This window comes from Typopeltis vanoorti, chromosome 22, assembly GCF_054136105.1.
Source record: "Typopeltis vanoorti isolate ZY-2024b chromosome 22, IOZ_Tvanoo_1.0, whole genome shotgun sequence".
Lineage (NCBI taxonomy): Eukaryota > Metazoa > Arthropoda > Arachnida > Uropygi > Thelyphonidae > Typopeltis > Typopeltis vanoorti.
Genome location: NC_143570.1, coordinates 18,416,827 through 18,442,476, shown reverse-complemented (window position 1 = coordinate 18,442,476; position 25,650 = coordinate 18,416,827). Strand labels below are relative to the sequence as shown.

General features: G+C 36.5%; 1 protein-coding gene across 1 annotated transcript in view; it reads right to left on the bottom strand.

Annotated features, from left to right (window-relative positions):
• Polr3B (RNA polymerase III subunit RpIII128) overlaps positions 1–21,780 on the bottom strand; it is a 494,506-nt gene extending 472,726 nt beyond the window's left edge. Inside the window, exons 1-2 of the mRNA XM_090412337.1 lie at positions 21,584–21,780; positions 8,660–8,749 (exon numbers count right to left, since the gene is read on the bottom strand). Of these exons, the coding sequence (XP_090268463.1) occupies positions 8,660–8,749; positions 21,584–21,649 (156 nt within the window). The 5' untranslated portion in view covers positions 21,650–21,780. The remainder of the gene's footprint in view (positions 1–8,659; positions 8,750–21,583) is intronic.
• Positions 21,781–25,650: the final 3,870 nt, after the last annotated feature.

Below are 25,650 nucleotides of genomic sequence, written 5' to 3'. Positions count from 1 at the left end.
TGTATCCATTCCCTTTATCCAACTTGGCCAAAACATTGTTATAAAATATGAGCAAATTGCTAAAACATGACCTTCCTTTAGTAAACCCATGCTGCTCCTTGCAGAGTACAGGCAAACCTTGTTTAATGCAATTAATTAATCCATCAATTAATGTGTGCTAAGCGAATGCAATAAACAATAGGAATAATATTAATTCAGCCATCAGTTAGTGTAAATTTGGAAAAAAAAAATTACAGTATAAGCTATATTAAAGGATAAAATCATAGTTGATAAAAATCAATTGATTAAATTTTTATTTAATGTCTAAACATTTGATTGAGCTACTTTTTTAGAAAAAAATTAAGTAAAGATGTTTCAATCATACTCGACTTTTCCATCTTGTCATGCAATTTGCAATAGCTGGCAAATGCTTTATGAAGATTTTGGCAGACTTCAAAGTTTCATATCAGGATCAGCATCAAACAAAATTTCCTTGGCATGCTCAATGTGATTGACAACTAGCTCAAGTTCTTTCGCAGTTAGCTTCTTAGTCGTAACATTCTCTTCTTGTTTGCACTCATCTTCTTCTTCTTCATATGCATGCTGTTCTCTTCTAGTTGAAGGAGATCATGCTCGCTTAATTGTTCTGAATGGCAATGGAGCAAGTTTCTCACATCTTTATTATCCAGTTCATTAAATCCAAGTTCTTTTCTAATTGTGATGATTTCTTCAAAATATTAGATCTTGGATGTCGAGCACGATAAACTAACACAGGCTTGAGTTTGAAGTCGCCTTCTGCATTGCCTACTAATAAGAGCATAAGATTATCTTTACACACTTGGTATTCTGGTTGAGATGCTTCAGTTTTTAGCCAGGAAAGTTTTTGTTGGCATACGCTTCCAAAAGAGACAAATTTCGTCGACGTTGTATATTTAGCGATTGTCATAATCACCCTCCTGAATTATCCTTTGCAATTCTTCATGAAACTTGGCTGCAGAATCTTTATCAGCACTAGCAGATTCCTCAGTTATTCTTATGTTATTCTCCAGTTCGATTTTTAAAACAGTCAAACCATCATAAATTCGCAGTAAAACTTTCACGTTCCTCTTGAAATTTGGTCTCTTTCATTGAGATAAAAATATAGAGAGCTTTTGCCTGAATATTCCTTGTACTAAGACATTATAATCCTCAATCCAGAGTGATAGAAGATGCTCCATCTCAATCAGTAAATGGCTTCTATTTTGGGTGATCTGCATGCTTAAAGAAACAGTAGCGACTTTTCATTGTTCTTTGTATTTTTTTGCTCTTATTTAATATAGTCAAAACTGTAGACTCGCTGTATCCCAGGTCTTGCACAATCATTGTATTATTAGTGCTACTTTCATGTCTTTTAATGACTTCCAGCATTTTCTGCTCGCTGCAGACTGGCAACAAAAAAATTTCACGTAACATAAAATTTCGTATAATGTAAAAAATCAGGTTAACTGATTAATTACTCATGTAAAGCAGGAAATGGTATCATTTCACTAAATCCTGTTAACTGATTATTGCACATATCGAATTCGCGTTAGGCAGGGTTTTCCTGTATAGCTTGTTTGTCTACCCATTTTCGTATGCAAGTCTTACAACTTCTCTAAAATCTTCACTACCACACCAGATACTGATAGGTCAGTAGTTAGACACATCAATTTTTGCACCACCCTTGTACAATGGAACTAGCATATATTCCTTCCATTCCTGGGGTATCATTCCTCAGCTGAGACTCAAGTTATACAAACATGTGAAAGGTCTAGCCAATGATTCAGCTGAACATTCCTTTAGCAAAGGGGCTGATATTCCATCTGTCCCTACTGAAAAATTCTTATCATGGTTATGCAACAGCTCTTCAACCTCATTTTCATGAACCCCTAACTCTTCATCCAATATAGCAGCAGCTCTATGCACCATGTTAGTTACACCTGGTTGATATAGCTTAGCAAAGTGAGCACTCCCTCATTAATTGAACAATCTCATTAACTTCCGACACTAAAGTACCATCTGCATTCAATAAAGTTTTTCTTTCACATTCATTCTTTCTTTTGCTTGCAGCATAATGATAAAGTGCTTTTGGATTGCCTTTAGCTTGCATGGCCAATTTCTTTGCATACTCCAATTTAGCTTTCTGCACAATACTCGTTACTTTTCTGGCCTGAGCCTTATACCTTTCCTAACTCCTCTCACTCTTATTCTGACAATATTCTTTCCAAATCATCTTCTTGTGGATTGCTTGTTTAATAAAGTTGTACATCCATTTCACTTGCAACCTATTTATTCTTTGAACAATAGGGATACATTCAGATACCACCTCAATAAGCACTTTTTCAAAAATTCCCATGTATTGCTGACATTTTCCCATTCAGTAACTGATACCATGGGACCAAAGATAGTATTCTCCTAAGTTGATCATAATTTCCAGCTTTGCATTTCAGCATGTAACCTGTTCTAATCAGAGAATCAATACAATTAGATATTTCCCAAGAAAGCACAGCATGATCACTGTCACCAACTGGTGGTTAAAAAGCCATATTCTTAACAGCGATCCCTTCTGACGGTATGAGCAAATTCAGCACTCTTTGACCTCGCATTCTTTCTTTCACATGCTACCTGAGAAAGTTGTCTCTCAATGATTCAATAAATTCCTCTTCATTTTTGTATAATATAAGCATGTACACATAAGATATTTAATTAGCCAAATATTTCGGTCTGAAAATTGCAGACCATCTTCAGCGGCAATACAAGAACAGTTTTAAAATACAAGGTGGAATACTAACACTAGATCATTTATAAATAGAACAAGCCACATGATGTTATATCACTAAGTATAAAAGAGAAATATTTTTAAGAAGAGACATGATTGTTAGGTTAGGTTAGACATAACATAAAATTAATATGAATTAATGAGTTATCCTGATTAGACTTTTCAAGATTTTTGATACAGATATACAGTCATTCCGATTCAGGTTAGGATGATGGAGTAAGGCCTCTATGCTTTCTTTGAATAAACATTCAAATTTATAGCAGGATCTATGTAAGAGGCGAGTTTTTGACCAAAGGATGTTGTGGTTAGTTTCTATCCCATGCTGAGCTAATCCACATTTTTCGGGTTTGTTGTGATGAATGGAGGATTGATGTTCTTGGATTCTTTTTTCTAGAGAGCTTCCAATTTGTCCAAAATAGGAGAGATCACAGTTGCAGGGAGTTTGATGAACTCCAGGAAGAGACATAGTTGAACGTTTGTCTTTAGAAGAAGGAAAATGGGAAGATAATTTGTTAATAGGTGAATAAGTAGCTGTTAACTCATATTTCTTCAGAATTCTTGAAATAGGTTCTGAAATACCGGAGATGTATGGAATTGGAACTCGACGTATTGAATCTTTGTTGTTTAGTGGTGGATTATAAGAATCGAGAAGATGTGTACTCTTTTCGGAAAAGCCATTGAGTTTCATGTGCTGTTAGATAGTAGAAAGTTCTTTCTGTAGAAAATTAGAAGTAGAACAATTAGTTTTGGCTCTTCTGATTAGACATTTTATGATTCCTGTTTTTTGACAAGGATGATGGGCAGATTCTTTAAGAATATAACGACCTGTGAACGTTGGTTTCCTGTAAACTGTAGTTGTAAGAGTATTTGAAGGTGACCGAATGAGGAGAACGTCTAAAAATGATAACTGGTTGTTTTTTTCCATTTCCATAGTAAACTTTATACAAATGATGTAAGGAACTGATACTGTTTAAAAAAGAAGGTAAGGAGTCTTTGTTGTGCGGCCATACAGTAAAGATGTCATCTATATATCTTACCCAAAATGAGATGGTTGAGAGAATATAGATGAGAAGAGGACTTTTTCTAGATGTTCTAAATAAAAGTTGGCTAAAGCAGGAGAGAGAGGACTACCCATGACCGTTCCTTCTACTTGGCTGTAAAATTTGTTTTGACATAAGAAATATCCAGAGTGTATTACGAAATCGAATAGTTTTATAATGTCTTCTGGAAAGATGTCAGCCAGTAATTTTAAAGGTCTCTTTGAGAGGTACATTTGTATATAAAGATTCTATATCAAAGCTCACCATAAGTATTTAAAAAAATGCTGCGACAACAAGATTATTCCCAATTTCACTAAGATTAAAGAAACTATAAAATCTCCTGGAGATCATAATATTTACCGGAACACCAGCATATCTTTAATCCATAACCAACTTAAAGCTGCTAAACGTGATCTTGCTATTAACAGTCATCATATTTCTGATCTTCGCACCTATATTTCCACAAACTGGGATCCACATCTTTCACACATAGTTCTAAATGTGGCTAAACGTCTACTCAACGAGCATATAATAAACTAAGTCAACTAAGTCAAACCGCAAATATGAAGCTCTTTCTTCTAAACAATGGATCTAAATAATTGGATCGTCAATATATCCAGACGTACTCTAACTAATAGCGAAACCTTCATCCTTTCAAAAGGACATGATTTTTCTATTGTTCCTAATAAGATACCACATTCCTAATACCACATCTAGATTTCCTAGTTAACATTGAACAGAACCTCAGTCATCTAACTAGTGATAAAGCTAATGTTTTATAATGTCTTCTGGAAAGACATTATAAAACATCTTTGCCTAGAAGTTGCTTCTTCTCTAATTAAGGCCAAACTTCCTCCTTCCAACATTTCTCCTTCTGAAATGAAATCTTTACAGTCCTTGAGAAAAAATAATCACCTCATTATCACCAAAGCTGACAAGGGGAAAGCAACAGTAGTTACAGACTCCACAAATTACAGAAGAAAACTTTCTCTTTTACTTCGAGATTGCTCCACATATCAAGAACTTGATTATAATCTAACCAAGAGACAACTAAAGAAATTAAATTTGCTCCTAGATGAAGTCATCAGTTTAGATAGTGACACAACTGAAAGACTTAAAACTCATTTTGCAAGACCTCCTAGATTTTATGGTCTTCCTAAAATACATAAGAGTGACTTTCCTCTTCATCCAATAGTAGATTGTATTGATTCTCCTCTTACCGTATAGCCAAATATCTAGCTAAATCATTGAAATTTCACATAGGCAACTTTAGTTCCTTTCTTAAAAACTCCTCAGATTTCTTAGAAAAATTGAAAAATATCTCATTGCAACCTACAGATCTTATGGTGAACTTTGATACAGAATCTTCATATACAAATGTACCTCTCAAAGAGACCTAAAAATTACTGGCTGACATCTTTCCAGAAGACATTATAAAACTATTCGATTTCGTAATACACTCTGGATATTTCTTATGTCAAAACAAATTTTACAGCCACGTAGAAGGAATGGCCATGGGTAGTCCTCTTTCTCCTGCATTAGCTAACTTTTATTTAGAACATCTAGAAAAAGTCCTCTTCTCATCTATATTCCCTCAACCATCCTTTTGGGTAAGATATATAGATGACATCCTTTCCTGTATGGCCGCACAATAAAGACTCCTTACCTTCTTTTTTTAAACAGTATCAATTCCTTACATCATCGTATAAAGTTTACTATGGAAATGGAAAAAAACAACCAGTTATCATTTTTAGACATTCTCCTCATCCAGTCACCTTCAAATACTCTTACAACTACAGTTTACAGGAAACCAACGTTCACAGGTCGTTATATTCTTAAAGAATCTGCCCATCATCCTTGTCAAAAAACAGGAATCATAAAATGTCTAATCAGTAGGGCCAAAACTAATTGTTCTACTTCTAATTTTCTACAGAAAGAACTTTCTACTATCTAACAGCATATGAAACTCAATGGCTTTTCCGAAAAGAGTACACAACATCTTCTCGATTCTTATAATCCACCACTAAACAACAAAGATTCAATACGTCGAGTTCCAATTCCATACATCTCCGGTATTTCAGAACCTATTTCAAGAATTCTGAAGAAATATGAGTTAACAGCTACTTATTCACCTATTAACAAATTATCTTCCCATTTTCCTTCTTCTAAAGACAAACACTCAACTATGTCTCTTCCTGAAGTTTATCAAATTCCCTACAACTGTGATCTCACCTATTTTGGACAAACTGGACGCTCTCTAGAAAAAAGAATCCAAGAACATCAATCCCCCATTCATCACAACAAACCTGAAAAATCTGGATTGGCTCAGCACGGGATAGAAACTAACCACAACATCATTTGGTCAAAAACTCACCTCTTACATAGATCCCGCTATAAATTTGAATTTTTATTCAAAGAAAGCATAGAGGCCTTACTCCATCATCCTAACCTAAATCGGAATGACTGTATATCTGTATCAAAAATCTGGAAAAGTCTAATCAGGATAATTCATTAATTCATATTAATTTTATGTTATTTAAAATTATTAATTAATATTTTTAATTCAATCATGTCTCTGCTTAAAAATATTTCTCTTTAATACTTAGTGATATAACATCACGCGGCTTGTTCTATTTATAAATGATCTAGTGTTAGTATTCCACCTTGTATTTTAAAACTGTTCTTGTATTGCCACTGAAGATGGTCTGCAATTTTCAGACCGAAATATTTGGCTAATTAAATATCTTTCTTGTGTGTACATGCTTATATTATACAATCTTTATGTCACAAGTATCCTTAAAATATCAAATTTTAATTCTTCTTTTTTATCGTGAGATTTCTCATCTACCGAATCAATGTTTGGGAAATTAAATTCATTCATAATGTTCACTCATTTGATACCCATAAGGTTAAATTGGTGATGCATTTCTGCTGCAACTGAGTAACCCAGTCTATAGCAACAGTCTACCATATGTTTCATTTTGTTAGCCTCCTTCACACTAGATACTCAAATTCACTGCTACATGGAACATTGTTACCATCATTGTTTTCTTGCATTTCTACTCTAATTGGACTGCAGTCATCTGATATCCTTCTGTTATTCCCAAAAATAGTTACCATATCTGATTCTGACAGCCAGGTTTCACTAATGCCAACAATCTTAGGCCACATTATATTCAATAAAGCAACAAACTAAATCCCTTTGTTTCTGATGGTTCTGGCATTTGTGCATAGACATAATTTCTTTTCTTTTTCTTTTCCCACCTCAGACATACTTAAAAGGCATAAATTATAAATGTCACCGATGAAAAGAGGCAGCCAGCTTGTGTTCCCTAACATATATTATTTGTCTGAAGTAGTGTGGGTTCTATACTCAATTTTATTCAGTTTATAGGATGAATAAACCAGCTCACCTGTGCATGAGATTGACTAATCATCTCAGAGAAAGGTTAGAAAAAGAGTCCTCTAGTCGGCAGCTATTTTCGAAATGAAAACAGCTTTCTTCAGGCACCATAGCATTATGGATTCAAACATCACTTCCATAGGGTTACACAGGCCCTTGAGTCAATGAAACAACACTGAAATATCTCATTTCCAAGACTAGTCAACTCATTCAAAGTAAGACTAAAAAACAGTGATCCAATTTTGATTGTTTAGTTTTTGTTATTTCCTCTTCTTTTCTATGCTCATAGAGGTCCAAAATTAAGATAAACGGCTAGTTCTTTGGTGATACATAACTCTGTTTGGAAATTGATTTGCATATAAGAGAACTACTGGCAATTGTTCGAATTGAGATTCCATCTTTGGTAGCCAATCTAGACATAATATGTCTAAACTGGCTACTTGGCACTGACGCTTGCACGTGGATTACTTGATAATATCTGACTGCTCTCTTCCTATAATATATTTTGATTTCTTCAACTGCACTATCATATTGCCAATATCTGTTTCTTTTCTTTCACATAAGGAGGAATGTTAACTTTCCTCTCTCCTGCATAAAAGAAAACAATAAACTAAATATGAATTTAAAAAAAAATCCGCTAACGCCTTTTTATTCCCGTATATACGGGAGTAGGCGAGGCCATTTAGCCCTATCTAACTTTTGGAGACTGAGTGGGCAGTTCAATCTCCACTGGTACCCAATCAGAGACAGATGGCCCAAGGCTATCACTAATTAAGCGGTACGCAGTAAAGAGAGACGGCTCAAATGTGCCGCCATCTGGTGGTCTCTAACCCTAACACAATATATTTTAATGTCTGAAATAATGTGGGTTCTACGGTCGATTTTCTTGAGTTTACAGGACGAAAAACCCGAGTTTCCGGGAGGAAAAACCTGCTTGCCCGTGCCAGAGATCGACTAACTAGGGAACCGGTCGAAAAAAGGCTTAGAAAAATTTCCTCTAGTCGCCGACTAGACTCGAAACCAAGACTTCCTTCTTGCGACCTAGCGCGATGGTGTGCAAACGCCACATCCACTGATTTGGCATCCACTTTTGGCATTAAATCCACTGTCAGGAAATTTAACTGAAACTGTAATTCAACAGCCCATGAAAAAACACACCATAGTTCATGTCTGAAAGTCAAGAAAGGTAGTTAGCAAGAGTGTGAGGGTAACTTCTCCCACTCACTGCTTTCTCTTGTAAAGCGGTGAAAGGAGAAGTTACCAGTGAAACTGAGAAGTACACTCTCTATAAATGAATTTAAATAAAGATATGATGGGTGGTTTGAGATTAGTGAATCAACTGCCAAGGGATCTTTGATCTTCTCCAAGGCTCTCACATAATAATAATTTCCCGTTAAATCAAAAGTTAACAAAAGTTAAATTTCAACAAATCCCACTCACCTCAGTAGTGATGAAATAATTAAAGGAATCTATATGCTGTTTTACTAACCCTCGTACTTTAAGAAATGCTGGTACCAACTTCCATTTTTCCTAAAAAATTAAAAGAAGAAAGATAAACATAATCTAAGATTAACCTCTGAAGATGCTGGATATAATACCAGTGAAATGTCAGCAAATAAGTTAATAAATATTATTTTCTTATCATTCTGTGTTGTCATCAATATTGTGAAAATAAATAACATGTACTGTGACCTTTCCATGCATATAATTTAAGATTACTAAAATAAAATAAAAAATAGTTTTTTCTCTCTCTCTCTTTCTCTCTCAAAAACTCTAAAGGAAGATAATCCATAAAGCTTTGATTTTTGATATCTGTCCAGCAGCCACCCTTTTATCCACTTAATCAGGTGTCATATCCATTCCCATTTCTTCTAATTTGCATAACAGAATTCCATGTGGTATTCTATCAAATGCCTTTCCAAAATCCAGCAGAATCATCACATAGCCATTTCTTTTAGCCAACTCAGCTGTTACTTTATTATAAAAAGTTAGTAAATTACTAAGGCATGACTAACCCTTCACAAAGTCATGTTGCCCCTCATACAGTATAATACTTTTATCCACCCATTCTTGAATTCTTTTTTTGACCAATTTTTCCAGTACTTTTACCACTATGCCTGAGATATTGATTGGTCTATAATTTACTAGTGGTTTTAAAACCTCCCTTATTATTTTGCGTTCTTTCCACTCTCTTGGAACTCTACCAGAGTTGAGACTTAAAGTCTAGTCAGAGGCAATGTCAGTTCCCTTGCACATTCTCACAAAACCTGAGCTGATATCCCATCTAATCCCACAACTGTATTTACATTGAGATTCTCCAATATTCTAATAACAGAACCTCCGATTCATCCACCTCTATTCCCACATTAGTATCTGTCACATAAGTTAAATCAGTAACCTCACTAGGAGATACATCTTTGCAAACTGGTCGCTCAGTAACTCAACTATTTTATCTGCTTCTGTCACCTCGTAACCATCATCACTCACTATGGTTAATCTTCCATAGTAATTCTTCCTCTTACTTGCCACATAATGAAAAAACTATTTGGGATTCCTAGTGATTTTCTTCCTTGACTACTTGTATAATAACTAAAACACTTTTTTTGAATGTTAGTCAAAGTGGGTTTTAATTTATCGTCCTGCATGCTTCGCCGATTTTTGCTATCGGCATCTTCAGGGAATACAATTGGTAAGCTATATGAAGGTTTTAACTGACAGTTCTAATTCATACAAAATTAGTATTGTGCGAGACAATGCACGTGTCTCGGGAACATGATTTATTTGTTACGAGACATAATGTAATTGGCGTGAAAGTTCATTTCTTTGATGTTTAGTGATCTGATTAAAGCATTCCAAATTTCCGGTAGGATTAGGCCTTGATTCTTATTTAGGTTTCCTGTTGAACGGGCGACTGTAGCAACCTCCTTGAAGGTTCTGGAATGGTAGTTCTCTTCTATATAGGGCATATGACTCTTATCCCACTCAATGAGATGGTTGGTAGAGGCAAAGTGGCAAGAAAGGCCTGAAATATTCACAAGTCTCCTACCTGATTAACCCTCCTTACATTAGGTATACAATTTAATATTGCTTCCTCTAGATGTCCCTTAACTATCTTCCATGCACTACTAACATCCTTATCCTGCAGAGTTTTATGCCAATGACAGAGATTTAAGCTTCTTCCTAAGCTTGTCATAATCACCTGCCTTGTAGTTCCACATTATACCCCTTCTTGACAGAATATTCCTCGAGTTATACAATCTCCCAAGTCAAGACCGCATGGCCCCTTTTGTCAACTGGAGGCAATGTGCTCATCTTAGTTATGGACAGCTCTTCTAATCCTATGACCAAGTCCAATACTCTCACACCCCTAGTCCCCTCTATCACATTCTGCCTCAAGTAATTATCTCTCAGTAGGTGTATAAATTTCATTTCCTTCCTGCCATGTGATATTTCTTCCTTCCAATCTATATCTCCATGGTTGAAGTCCCCTATAATAATCACTCAACCTGTACTCATTGTACTAATTTGGCAATGCATGCCTTCCAGATTATTCATGGAATTCCTTAGCCTATAGCAACAACCAACTGAATATTTTGTCTTACTGGCTTTAATCTCACACCAGACTGCTTCAAATGAACAGCCACCCTCTTGCCTATCTCCTATTCTTTTTTATTCAATTCATCAGCAGTAACCCTCCTGCCATCCTGTCTTCTCTATTCTCCCTGAAAATACTAAACCCTTCACATTTTCTATCCCTGTAACTACATCATCTGCTGTTAGCCAAGTCTTACTATTGCCCATAACTTCAGCGAGGTTGCACTAACCAATGCCAAAAACTCCTCCCTCTTGTTCCTGATATTTCTGGCATTAGTATATATAAAATGTATCATCCCTTTAGACTCCCACCCAATGACCTTTACTTCCTGAACTGACTACCCTATTCAATCTTTTTGCTACTCACTCACCTCATGGATGCCTTCACACAAACTCACCTGCTTCTAAGTTTTCATGAATTTCCACTTCAGCATGCTTAGTGAACAAAGTTCTTGCTAGACACCTAAGACCAAAACCATTTAGATGCAGTCCATCAGCATTGTACAAATCTTTTTTTCATCAAATACAGACCACAGATCCACAAAACCTAAATCATTCTCTCTGCACAACCTACATATAGACTTATTAGCTAGCAATGCCCTCCTCCTCCTCCTCAGTTCGTTTCTATCATAATGTGTTAGGAGACTTACAATCTTCACCTTCTCATTCTTTAGTTTTGCCTTTTCTAACAACTCCTTTACATCCTCCCTCATAAAATACTTCTCACCTCTCAAAACATTTGTGCCAACCAAGACAATCATTTACTTCGACTTACCTTTTTGCATCCAGATGGCATGACTAATATAGTGAATTTTTACACTAGGGAAACGCGATTTTGTCATACTTTCATTAAGAAATCTATCGGGCTGGATTTAAACCAGTGACCTATGGATGTCTATAACTTGTATACACTACAGGCTACCATCTGAGGTAGAAATAATTTTTTTAAAAAATGTTCATTAATAATACAAAATTTCCACTAATGTGCATAAATGCTACCCTGGTTGGATGAATGCACAATATTTCCAGACTCTCCAATCTGCTATTGGGATATTTATGAATGTCTTCACATGTTAGATCAATTTCACTGGCCAGTGTGAGATCACAGTCAATCTAATACTTTACTTAAACCCTGAATTGGAAAAATCTTTATATATTTTGTCTCTAGAGAGGTATTTCCAGATTATACACCACTCAGTATGATACTAATCTAATAAAAGTTTAAGCATTTCATGAGTGAAAGTGACATAAAAGGATAGTCTGGCACTATTGCATATTGTCTGCTCTCAACAGATGTGCCATTATAAGTGTTCAGTATTTCTGCCATTGCTTTGCTATTGGTAATCAATGCAGTATAGAATCAATAATTTAGCCTCTGAAATTTCTTTAGAGGATAGAAATTTCTTCTACAGAATAGACACAAAGAAAACCCAACTACATATCATGTAATATTTTATGTGTCATGCCCTAGTATTAGAGATTGCATAAGATACTATACTATACTTTAAACATGTAAACAGAAGTTTGCATGTTTATATGATAAAGTGATGAATGTGTTGGATAAGGGAGAATCGTATACAGTGATATTCTTTGACTTTGCAAAAGCATTTTATTGATTACCACAGATGGTGTACAAGCTGCAGAGGATAAGAATAGATAGTATATTGATTAGATGGATTGGAGATTGGCTCTCTAAAAACGATACCAGAAAGTTGTGTATAATGGAGCTGTGTCTCAGAAAAGGAAGGTGACCAGTGGCATGCCTCAGAGTTCTGTTCTTGGGCCCCTATTATTCAACTTATTTGTTAATGATATTTCATGTGGATTGACTGGGGGATCTTCAAAAGTTTGCTGATGATGCAAAGTTGGGTAGAATTATCAGGTAGTGCTGATGTTAATTCTCTACAGAAAGATTCAAACATACTTCTAGCTTGAACAAATGAGTGGGGTTACAGTTTTAATATTAATAAATGCAACATGTTACACTTTGGATAAAGAGATATAAGGCTACATACTGTATTGGTGGAGCTGTACTTCAGGAAGTGGATGAGATTCAGGATCTCAGAGTGATGGTAGACAGTGGACTGAAGTTCCAAGGGCATATTGTATTGCTGCTATGATAAAAAATATGCTGACATGTTAGGATAAGGAAGTGGTGCCTCTATAAAAGGCATTGGTCAGGCCACATATGGACTATTGTGCTTAGATTTAACCTAGTTTTCATTGTGATGTGGATATCAGGACTCTGGAGTGATGGTTATGAAGAAACGTTATGAACATTTGAGAGAATGTGGATTACAGAAGTTGGTGGATAGGAGAAAAAGAGGAGATATGATAGAGACCTTCAAGTTAGTTAAGGGATTCTATTATATTAATACAGAAGAAATTAGAAAAAGAGTGGATGTTAAATTGGGAAGAACAAGAGGCCATCCCTGGAAGTTGTACAGAGATGTGGTGAAGAAGGGTGTGAGGAGTAGATTTTATGTGGAGAGTTGTTAGTGAGTGAAATACACTGCCTGAGTGTGTTGTGAGTGCAGGTAGCATAAATAACTTCAAAGCTCATTATGATAGACATGTTGATGGTTGAGTAGGCCTCCCACGATGAGTCTGTTGACTTCATGGAAGTTATCAAATAATAATCTTCACAACTAGACTGCTTGCACATAGAGCAGTTAATTTTACATCAAGTTTTCACAGTAAACTTAAATATAGTGCCACAGCAATTAAAAAAAAAACTCTCAAAAAAATTCCCTAAAAAAATTATTCAGAAAAAAAAAAAAACCTCTCAAAATAAACAAACTCTTCCACATTCACTTCCCCAACATTTGCAGTATAAACAACCTAAATGAGTGTTACATCCACAGACAAGCAAACCTGATTTGTTTCTGACTGAATCCCAAATCTCTGTCACAATCACCACAGCCCACCTGTCCAAACTGCTGGACTACACTCTGTATGATTCCTTCCACTACTATCTGTACTTATGCTTTTGTGCAATCCAATATTACTTACCAGAGGATGCCAAATCTTGATTCTCCCCTTTGAGTTTCTGTGGCTTAAGATCTGCTTTTTCTACTACATTAAAAATCATACTGGTCCCTTTGACTTCTTATCCTTGAAACTGGATTTCCAGCAAACAAATTTCCCAAAAGCGTGAAGCAATCTTCCTTGGTGCCTAATGTCCACAACTCTATCCCTTTTTAAAATTTCATTGACAAAGCTGGAAGAGAAGTGGTGGCATTTAGTATAAGCAATAACCTAAAGCAAATTGTTCATCTCTTGATGTGCATTTCCGACAATCCTCTCTACTCACCAAACATTCTGGATCTAACCTTAACCTGCTCCTTCCAGATACACTATTAAAGTGACAATTCCTCTTGGTAATTTAGATCACAATCATGCAAGTTTCATCTCTGGTGGAATATCCTCTTCTCACCTATTCACAACCTTGTGTACTCTGGCACTACAACAATGCCAGGCGGGAAGATCTCTGAAATTGTTATGAAATAACAGTTTCAGAGATCTCCTCCATTTTTCAGCTGACTACTATTACATTGTCTAGATACAGATACTTGTAATCTTTTTATGGAAATTATCCATGTTGAAATGAAAGCATTCATTCCCCACTCAGCCCAAAATTCCCATCTTACAACCAAGACATGACTTGACAAAACATGTGAAGGGAAAGTCCAAGAAACAAAAACAGTGTCATAAGTGGCTGGAGACAAAAATTCCAGCTTCATTCAAAGCCTGAAGCCCACAATAATTTCAAAACCATCATTAACAAGGTTAAATATAGAAAGGCACTACATATACCAATAAGTTATGCCTTCTGGTCTCTCACAAAAGCTGTTGGGCACAACTCCTTTTGCCCATCTGCACTTCTGTCTCTTTCTCAACCAAATGGTAGTGTTAGAACATCACTTAAAAGATAAACCTGACCTCCTGGCATCATTCTTCTCATCCAAATCCGGCACAGGTGACCAAGGCAAATCATCTCCTTCACCTGAAATATTGTAATGTATATCTCCTTCCAGAAAGACTAGAAGAATCATGAACAACCTTGAACAATAAGCCAATAGTTCTCACTGAGATGGGAGCAATAAGCCAATAGTTTGATTGCTGATACATAACTTTTTTGAATTGGCTGGATATGTGCTTACTTCCATGCTGTAGAGTGAATACCAGCTGAATATAATATAGAATACAGTGATAAAGAACAGATGTTATTTCAGAAGAACATCTCTTGAGCACAATTGGTGGGATTCCATCATAACTAGAGGGCTGTTTTGGTATCAAGATTGTTCAAGATTCTTCTGATGTCTTTCTAGAAAGGTTTGGAGAAAATAATGCACTCAAGATTCGCAAGGCATCTGATAGGATTTAACATCGAGTCCCTCTCGGCAAACTGGTCTTTCCTTCTTCAGTAGTTGGACCGGTGTTCCTCAGAGTTCTGTTATCTCACCCATCCTCTTCCTTTCATGCATACATAAATGAACAGCTTTCACTGACTTGAAATCCTCCTCACAGTTTTGTGAACAGGGAACTCTCCATAGTATACATATCATTTTGAATGTACTGTGCACACATACTTACAAATCAGTACATACATAACAGAAACTGGTATTGCGATCTCCAGTAAATGGCAATAACAGAAAAAAAACGAACTGTATATTGTGTAAAATACATAGTCAGGCTTGTAGTTTCTGAACAAGAAATTCTTATGTTAACTAACTTATTTGTAACTAATAAGAGCCTTGCTAATACTATGCAGTCAAGTTCTGCCTATGTTGGCAAAGAAAGCCTAATATGGGAAGCAGAGATATTAACTTCTGTAATTTATGTACTGATATACAAACATATCTGACAAGAAATTATATGCTTGTTTGCATCTTTTATCCAAGTGTGATCTAAAAAAAGTCTGCAAGTGAAGCATCTTCACGCATAGGCTAATTATATAGAGGGGAAGCTGACTAATCCAACTGCTCTAGTGTTTATTAACACACAGCATACTTGTCAAAAGTATCTCTGCTTCGCGTCGCTCCCACTAATGCAACCTTAATAAAGGTTAAAAGCTGTCAGGGTAGTAGCCCTTCCCATAATGCATAGCATTATCCACAAAGGGTGTGTGTTTTGTATTAGGAGATACTAAGGCAATTAATGTGAAAGCCATTAGTCCCATGTACAAATTTCTTTGCTTACATTTGGATCAAGGATTAAACAAGAATATGTCATAATATATTAATAACAGAATCACTTACATTGATTAAATTAATTTAATTAAAAAGGGTGGGTTTTTGTATTCAGAGGTACTAAGTCAATTAATGTAAAGGTCATTAGTCCCATGTGCAAACTTTTTTGCTTACACTTGGTTAAAGGATTAAACAAGAATATACAATATATTAATAACAGATTAATAATAAGGAGTGCTTAAGGGTCAAAGCTGTATAACTGACAGCAGACCTCCACATAGCCTTTAAAGGAATGCAGAGAACTGACCAGGGCTTCTGACCTAATGTCCAATCCTCACCTTCTAGTGGTACACCCTGTTGGGAATCTACCTGGATACTGAACGAACGATGGGCTGGCAATTTGGGATTTAGCAAACGAAATTGTATTCTTATTGGGTTAAACCAAAATACAAAATGATGGTACAACATAACAAAATTTCACACCGGCTGGAGACTCGCCCGGTTAAAAAAGGCCCCCATTGTTTTCGCCAGGGAACCAGGACAAACAGCAAAACGTCAGCTACTGGAACAAATCTGAAAACACACTCCAATTCAACATCACCAGAGTTAAAGATCGGTACTATCAACAAAAGAAGCCTGAATGGCAAAGAAATGGAGCAACCTGAGGAATTAGATAAGTACCAGATCGACATAATAGGGATGACTGAAACAAAAAAGACAAAAACTGATGAGATCTTTCTGAGCAATAAATACAAAATGTTATATTCAGGCAATGACAATCAAGGAAAAGAAGGAGTAGCCATTGTATTCAACCCAAAATATGAGGCTAATCTTCTTGAATGGTAGGCACTCTCAAGTAGAGTAATGTGGGCAAATATGAGAATGGGGAATTGGACAATGATGTGCCTATGGTACCACAGAAGGTTCTACTAAGGTAGAAGTGGAGGAATTGTTAGATGCTTTAGAAAAAGCAACTGACACAATGAAATAGAAAAAGTCGGTCCTTGTTGGGGATCTAAATAGCAAAGTAGGAAATGATTGTCAGACATACAAAAATATTTTGGGGAAATTTGCAGAAAAGAGCAAAGCTAATAATAATGGCAAATACCTATTGGATTTTTGCTCAGGACATGGACTGGTTATTACTAACACCATGGTCCAACATAAAAATGTGCACAAATTCACATGGAGAGAAAAGGCAAGGAATAAGAAAAGTCTCATTGACTATGTTATTGTTGATAGTGATGTTTTCTCCCTGGTGCAGGACACCAGAGTGTACAGAGGATTTGAAATTGGACGTGATCACTATTTAGTCTTGAGCAGAATAAAATTGAATTTCATATTGAAAAGAATAACATGTAAGAAAGTTTTAAAGTGAATAAAAGTTGAGCAGCTCTCAGATGTAAACTGCAGACTAAAATACACAAAGATTATTGAAGAAAAAATGAAAGTGTTTGAGAACAGGAACCAAACCTTGGAGATTCAGTGGCAAACCTTGAACTGGTTATTATAGAAGAAAATCCTGATTGATTCAGCCAGAGAGGCATGTGGTGAGGTTCTCTGCAAGGATAGAAAAATCAGAACTCCATGGTGGACACAGGAAGTTAAAGAAGCAGTGAAAGAACAGAAGAAAGCATATCAAAAGTTCCTGGCAAATAAGTTGGCTTGTGTTCTTTGAGAATACAGAAACAAATGTAAGAAAACTAAACACTGTGTAAAACTAACTAAATAAAAGTCATGGGAGGACTTTGGCAAGAACATAGAAAATAAATATCAAGAAGGTGGTAAGATATTCTGGAGGTCGTTGAAGAAGCTTAGAAATGGAGGAAAGAGTGCTGTGAAAGGAGTTAGAGATGATAAAGTTGGCATGAAAATGGACGAAAAAGATCTTGAAGTATGGAGTAATTATTTTGAAAAATTGCTAAATGAAACTAGCAGTGATAGCACAGTGGTAAAAAACACTCAACAGGCATACGGTCAGGAATACATATCCATACTTGAAGTAAAAAAAAACCATCGAAGGCTTGAAATGTGGAAAGGCAGCAGGAGTAGATGATATTCGACCAGAAAAGCTGAAGTATGGTGGTTAAAACTCTTACAGTGGCTGCACTGCATAGTTCAGAAGGCCTGGGCACAGAGGCAAATTCCCGATAACTGGAGTAGAGCTCTCATAGTACACATATATAAAAAGGGAAATAAAACTGAATTTGAGAATTACAGAGGTATGTCCCTACTGAGTGTTCCTGGTAAGATCTATGCAAATATACTTGAGAAACTGTTCAGAAGAATTGCAGAAGAAAAGCTTGGTGAAGAACAAGCTGGATTGAAGCCAAATAGAGGCTGTCAGGATCAGATCTTCACTTTATGACAAATAGTTGAGAAATCATAGGAATATAACAAAGACCTGTATTTAAGTTTTGTCAATCTGGAAAAGGCATATGACAAGGTGCCAAGAATGAAGCTATTCAATATGCTACAGTTCTTTGGTGTCAATGGGGCATTATAACAAGCAATACTTAGTTTTTATTTGAGTTGTAAGTCAACAGTTAGAATTGAAGGAAGTACAGGAAGATGGTTTAATGTTAAATCTGGTGTGAGACAAGGAGATGTACATTATCTATATGGATCGTATTATGAAAGAAAGTAGTATTAAACATGATATCGAAATTGGAGATGTTAATGTCAGCTCTTTGCTTTATGCAGATGGATGTTATACTTCTAAATAAATCTGCTACAAGTCTGCAAGATTCCCTAACTTAATTGAATAACTGTTGTAATAGATATGGTATGAAGGTCAGCAATAAAAAGACAAAGACAATGAAAATAGGCAGAAAATGTCAACTGCGTGTGAAATGGAGAACCTGTGGAACAAGAAAACATTTCAGCTTCTTAGGCATGCACGATTTTTAGTGAAGATGGTAAATTCATATGGAATAAGAGAGAAATTAGTCAGAACACTAAATTAGCTGTATACAAGACAGTGTTCAAACCAGTTTTAACTTATGGATCTGAGAGCTGGGTCAGAAGTAAAACACTCGACCTAAGACTAGAGACCGCAGATATGAGAGTCCTGAGGCGTGATTAGAGGTGTCATACCCAGGGCTGCCCCTAGGAATTTTGCTGCCCCGTGCAGTAGCATATTTTGCCACCCCTTCTCCCTTATTTATTGTATAGTTTATGCAAATTTTGCTGCCTCAAAAAAAAACTTGCCACCCCGTGCAAATGCACGCCTTGCACTGTCAGCCTTGGTCATACCTCCTATCAGGGGACCTTCCTAAATGTTTATTATCTGATGATGCTTAACATCACTTATTACAAGCATTATCATATCAGATTTTCTGGTTGCCTTTTGACCTGATTCCAGCTGTCTGATTGGTAGCACACTCCCCAAACACACACACATGATACACACATCCCCCCCACCACACACACATACTAGATACAGTCAAATCCAATAAATAATATTCCTATACCTGATGCATATTTTGCTACAGTTCCTCCTCCTCATGGATTCTGTTTCACTCAACTGCTTTTATTAACAAGGTTGTCATATTATATCAAATACTTTCCCAAATGACCTTAATTTTTCACACCATCAAGTCACCAGTAATGCTGCAAAATAAAAGCAGTTTTATCTTACAGAACCTAGACAATTGATCCTTATATTCAACATATATAATATTTTTACATTTTTTCAGAGGCAATCATAATTAAGCTTATTATACTTCTGACTCCATGGAGTTAAAGACTTAACTCCAATGAGTCAGAAGACTCACTGTGGGATAGCCATTATTTACAGAATACCTACTATACCTGCCTTATACTGATTCACTAATGAAAGACTTGGTCACATTAAACCAACAGCCATTTACTTTTACCCATACTACCAGTCTACTTATGTCATCCTACATCTCTACATCACCTTCATTTACTATTGCTCTTACCAGTTTTGCATCATCAGTGAACTTAATATTTCCCATCAAATCATATCCTATATCATTTACGTACAAATTAAAACACAGCAACCAAGTATAAGTATACCGAGTCCTGTGATACATCTTTAGTTCCGTGCCTTCTCCTGGACTCTACTCCTGCATATACCATCTTCATATCCATCCCCATTTGCTCCAGTTTATGAAACAGAGTTCTACGTTGAATCTTGTCAAATGCCTTTGCAAAGTCCAGCAATATCACTGAGTAGCCATTTCCCTTATTCAACTCCATTGTTACTTGATTATAAAAAGTAAGCAAATTACTAAAGCAAGAACTACTCTTCACAAAATCATGTTGTCCCTCAGAGTATCATATTCCTATCCATCCAGTCCTGAATTTTGTCTTTTTCCAACTTCTCCAGTACCTTAGCCACTACTCCTGAGATGCTGATCGGCCTAAAATTTGCTTTTATATATATATATATATATTAATCCCACACACAAGAGGTACAAGAACCTATAGCACATCAGTGCTGTGTATGAGGTGCAGATAAGGTGAGAAAGAAGAAGCCTATTCACATTTTTATTAAAGAGCTGTGGGATGGAATTGTTGGGAAATCTGTTCATCAATGGAAGACTGTTCCAGAGGAGAGGTAGATGGAATAAATTAGGAAGAGGAGAAGCAGATTTGATGAGTTTGCAGTTGTATTGTAGAGGGATGTTGGACAAATGCTTCTCTTGTTTGACAGGCATAGCAAAAAGTGAAGGAATGATGTTTGCCAATTGAGTGGATCAGTGACCATGGTAGTACCTGTAGAAGAGACATAGGCTGAAACACTACACCTGTGGGATAGAGGTTGAGGTAAGACTGTGAGGGAAGGGTCATCTATGAGCCAAATTACTCTCCTCTGGATAGTATCAAGAATTTTTAAGGAGGTTGTAGGTGCACCATTCCAAACGTGTGAAATTGATTTAAAACAAGAGCAGCTGCTGCTGCCTGACAATCCTTTTCAATACAACTGCAAAAATATCAAACCTGCTTCTCCTCTTCCTCCTTTATTCCATCTACCTTTTTTTTCCTTTGAAAGAGTTTTTCTTATAATGTATTTCCCTAGAACTTCAACTCCAGCACTAAGAAAAGTATCAATAGTCTTCTTTCTCAGTCTTTATCTGCACCTCACACACAAACTAATGCTATAGGTTATTGCAGTTGTTGTGTGTGTAGCATTTAAAAAGCTTGATCAGATGAACAAGATACAACCTAACATCTCATTTGTTAACCAATTTATCGCATGAACTGCTGCCAGTGAATGCAAATAAATAAAAATAAATGCATAATTAACTGAAAGGGAGGAAACACCCAACGAACCTCCCAGATGAGTCTTTGACTCCATGAGGTAATAATAATAATAAAACAAGATCGCTGCATATGTTATACATCGGCAGACGACAACGACTTAAGCATTATGTATCGTTAACGATTTCCAGAATTTACTGTAAAACTCCGCTGCATAAGAGATGTATATTATGAAACTGGTGAATTAATGCGTACCATAATCATAAATAACGTTAGATGACTAGTTAAATTTTGCCCAACAATCAGAGTACCACACTTTAAATACATATTAACTCAACAGTAAACCAACCTCAAGGGAATCCACGGGTTTAAAAAGATCTTCCCCATCAAAACACATCTCTTCTGAAAAATCCATTATTTTATCCTATTAAGTTACCGTAATTACAAACATAAACTCCACAAAACGATTTGAAATAATATTGCACTGAACTTGTCAACCCGTTCAAAATACGCTACTGCAACTAAACATACACAAGAAATCACATTGGAGTACATAGAGTACACGTGCTGACACAAACGCCACCAAGCAATTCTTTCAGAATACAGGTGCATAATTGCGGAGACACGTCACGAGATAAGCAGAGCTGAGAAGTGAAAAAAAGCCAGCGTTGCAAGGTATGAAACAAGATCATATGAATAAAGGAGGGAAACCCGGTAAGGGAAAAGAAATTATGGAGATACCATGATCAGAGGATTACTCAATTAAAGGTCACAATTGAAAAAGCTTCGTATGATCGGATCGTCATAAACAAATAAGGCGGGAATTATTGTATTAGTGATGATATCAAGAGGCAAAAAACGAAAGGTGAAAAAAATAATTGCTAGCACTAATCACCAGAGAGGTGCAAAGTATTAAATGAGGGGGGAGTAAAGGAGTTATTGGGAAAAAAATCGAAACTTAAGAACGAGAATGTGAAGATCATTCATTTCCTGCCGGGCTGGGGTAGAAGCGAACTAAAGAAAGCAATGATAGGTAGGTTGTGCAGAAGAAATGGCAAGTTTGTGGACCTATGGTCTGAATATGGCTGACAGAGGGATTTATATAATGCTGACAAAGTGCACTTAAAGGGATTCAAAGTTAGTGGAGAGAGTTTTGCTCAATCAGAGTGTAGAGGTGCAAAGCTAGGAAAAAACGAAAGCAATAACGGTGAATGCATGCAGCCAAAAGTCAAGTCAGTGTGAGAATGGAATACGTGAACTCGCGTTTCTCTCAAGCGAAAGTATCAAATGTGTCAATACAGGATTACACAAATGCTGGGGTATGCATAAATTAATGCTACAGTTTATATAGGTTAATGCCAATGGTATCAGGGATGAGAGTGAGGAATTCTTGGTAATCAGTAGGGAAACTACACAATAGTAAGACATGGCTAACAGCAGATGATACAGTTACACGGATAGAATGCGTAGAGTTTATTATTTTCAGGGAGGATAGAGAACAGAGTGTGGTGGAGAAGTACTGCTGATGATAACAGATGCATTGCTGTCAAAAAAAAAAAAAGGTAGGAGATAGGAATTCAGAAGACTTTTCATTTGAGGCAATCGGGTGTAAAATAGAGGCCAATAGAACAAAATATTCATTTGATTCGATTCATTTAGGCTAGGAGGGTTCAGGGATGAAATGGAATACATACATCAGCAGTTAGCGAAATCAAAAGGAATTTTGGACCATTCTGTTTGTGGCACCATATAGGCATGTAATGATGATCTGGACCATTAGCGCACTCAGGATTTAATGTTTTTTTTACGAGGGGGGGGGCGAGTTGAGTAGATGAATTGAGACTACACACTAAGCATCGCATACGACCTATGACTGAGCATCTGCAATGATTGCTAACTCATAAGGAGTATAGAAATAAAAGACACGACACAACATAAATAAAAAAATGAATTTTAATTAGGAAAAGATTTTTGGAAATTTTGTTTTTCCTTTTTCTTTGGGGCCAGGGCCCCTTCTCTCCCCTCTGGGTGCGCCACTTTTCTGGACTGTTTTGGGTTTTACGTCGCTGACTTCACTCACTCAACACTCCCGTTCAGGCCCACAAATATTCAATAAGATTTGAGACCAGGGCTGTGTAGAAGCCAAGTATGGTGATGTTCATGTCCGCATACTACGCAATTATAAAGCAGCAGCCTTATGACACAGTGCATTGTCTTGCTGAAAGAGACAATAGTCAGTCATATAGAAATGCTACAAAGTATAAAGCATTGCATTGTCTAGAATGTTCAGATACCTCTAGGAGTTAAATATTTGAGGCACCATAAACACAGATCACAGACAAAACCAAGAGAAACAAGACTATACCATCACACAGTCACCTCTTTCATAGTTGAGGTTATGCACTCTGGTAAGAGGGGTCCACAGGTATCTGACACACCCAGATCCGTACATCTCCTTGGTAGAGGATGCAGGGTGATTCATCGCTTCATAACACAGTTGTCCGAGCTTTGGGGTACTATTGTACACATTCTTTGCAGCATCATGCTGAATGTTGAAGTGGGCAATGTGAGGCCTGCATATTGTCGTCGTATTATAGAAACCCATGTTATGAGCCGGCAGTACTTATGCACAGGCCCACAAGCCTCTAGCTGGATTCTCGAAAAATTAGGGCCAATTCAAGGGCCCTAAACAATGGCTACAGGTTGGGGATCCAGAGCATTCTAACCCCTTCGGCCCGGTCCGCCTCTCAAAAAGTGTATGAACTGTCCTGGTTGTGTGCCTCGGTTCTGAATGTTTTTGTGCAGATTCGTGTTTCTGTGGATGCTCGGAAAACCGCATTGTCTGACGAATGCTGGTTTTCAGATATTATCCTTCGTAGCACCCTACAATCAGACAGTGTGGTAAATTGAGTGTGGTAAATCGATCTCTGTGAATAACACTTGCAGCTGACTCCCAGTGCTATCTCAGATGGTATCATTGAGTGTTTAATAGGCTAATAAGTTTTATAAGACAGTGAAAACAGAAATGCATAAAGCAATGGTCACATTATGATACTCCTCTTTTTTGCGAAGACGATTGACAGGATACCACATGGAACTTTGTTACGACAGTCAGAAGAAAAAAAGATGGATACTGCAAATATGGACACATCTCTGTATATCAGCTGGTGGGCAGATAACAAGATTACTCCATGAATGTGCGGAATGCAGAAGGTAGCAGGTAAATAGTGGTGTAATAAAAGTCTTTGTTTTTGCACCACTACTGTTTAATGTGTACATAAATGATATGTCAAATAATTTTCACAGAAATGTTCAGTTGTTTGCTGAAGATAAAGCATGGAAATAGTTACGACATTGTGAAGAAATTCAAGGATTATTTAAATCAGTTCAATATAGGCAAAACATGATGGCTATTAGTTTAATTTAAAGTTTCGAGTTATTCATTTTGCGATAAATTGATTAATAGTGCGGGGCCACTTTGATGGAAGACTACTTCAGGAAATTGACGATGCTGTTGATTTGAGAGTGGCAGTAGATGGTTGAAGTTTAGAGAGTACATTGGTAAGTAAATTGTGTGTGTTACAGGTTTGATTTTGGGATATTGTCAGGTTTTTTTTTGTTGTTAATGCAGAGGTATGTATGACAGTGTATCGAAAGTGGTGCAGGGGTGCATGATTCTTGGGTTATGTATTATCAACATCTGTGTTTTGGTGCCGTTGATTACAATTGAGTTTTGATAGAAGTAAGTTGTAATTTCATTTAGGCCATGTTTTGCTTTGGAGAGAGCCGTGTTGATGTCTGTGTGGATTGCTAGTAGTGCGGTGCCATCCGCGTACTGAAATATTTGACTTCTTATGACCATGTTATGAACATCGTTAATGTATATGTTGAATAGAGTGGGGGATAATATGGCGCTTTGAGGGACACTGTGTTTTTTTTGTATACTCAGTCTGTGACATGTACCTACTGCATTTTTGTTACTTGTTTTCTGCTTGAGATGTAGTTCTTGAACCATGTATGCAGTGGTCCTCTTATACCTATTGAGTATAGTTTGGTGAGTAGTATGTCATGTTTAAGTTTATCAAATGTTTTGGTTAAGTAAAGCAGTATAAGGACAGCGTACTTGTGTTTGTCGAGAGCTTTGTTTATTGCGTCGGCGATGTCTTCTAATAAAGTGATGGTGCTTTTTTGTTTTGTGAAAGATATATTGGTTTTGTGAGATGATGTTGTACTTCTGTAAATAATTCTGTAGTCTGGTGTGTGTGTTATTTTTTCTAGAATTTTTTTAAATGACTGGTAGGGTAGCTACTGGTCTGTAGTTCTAAGTATCATTTCTTTTACCATGTTTGTAAATTGGCGTAATTATTGTAGTTTTTAGTTGTTGTGGAATATTGCCAGTGTGTAATATTATGCTCA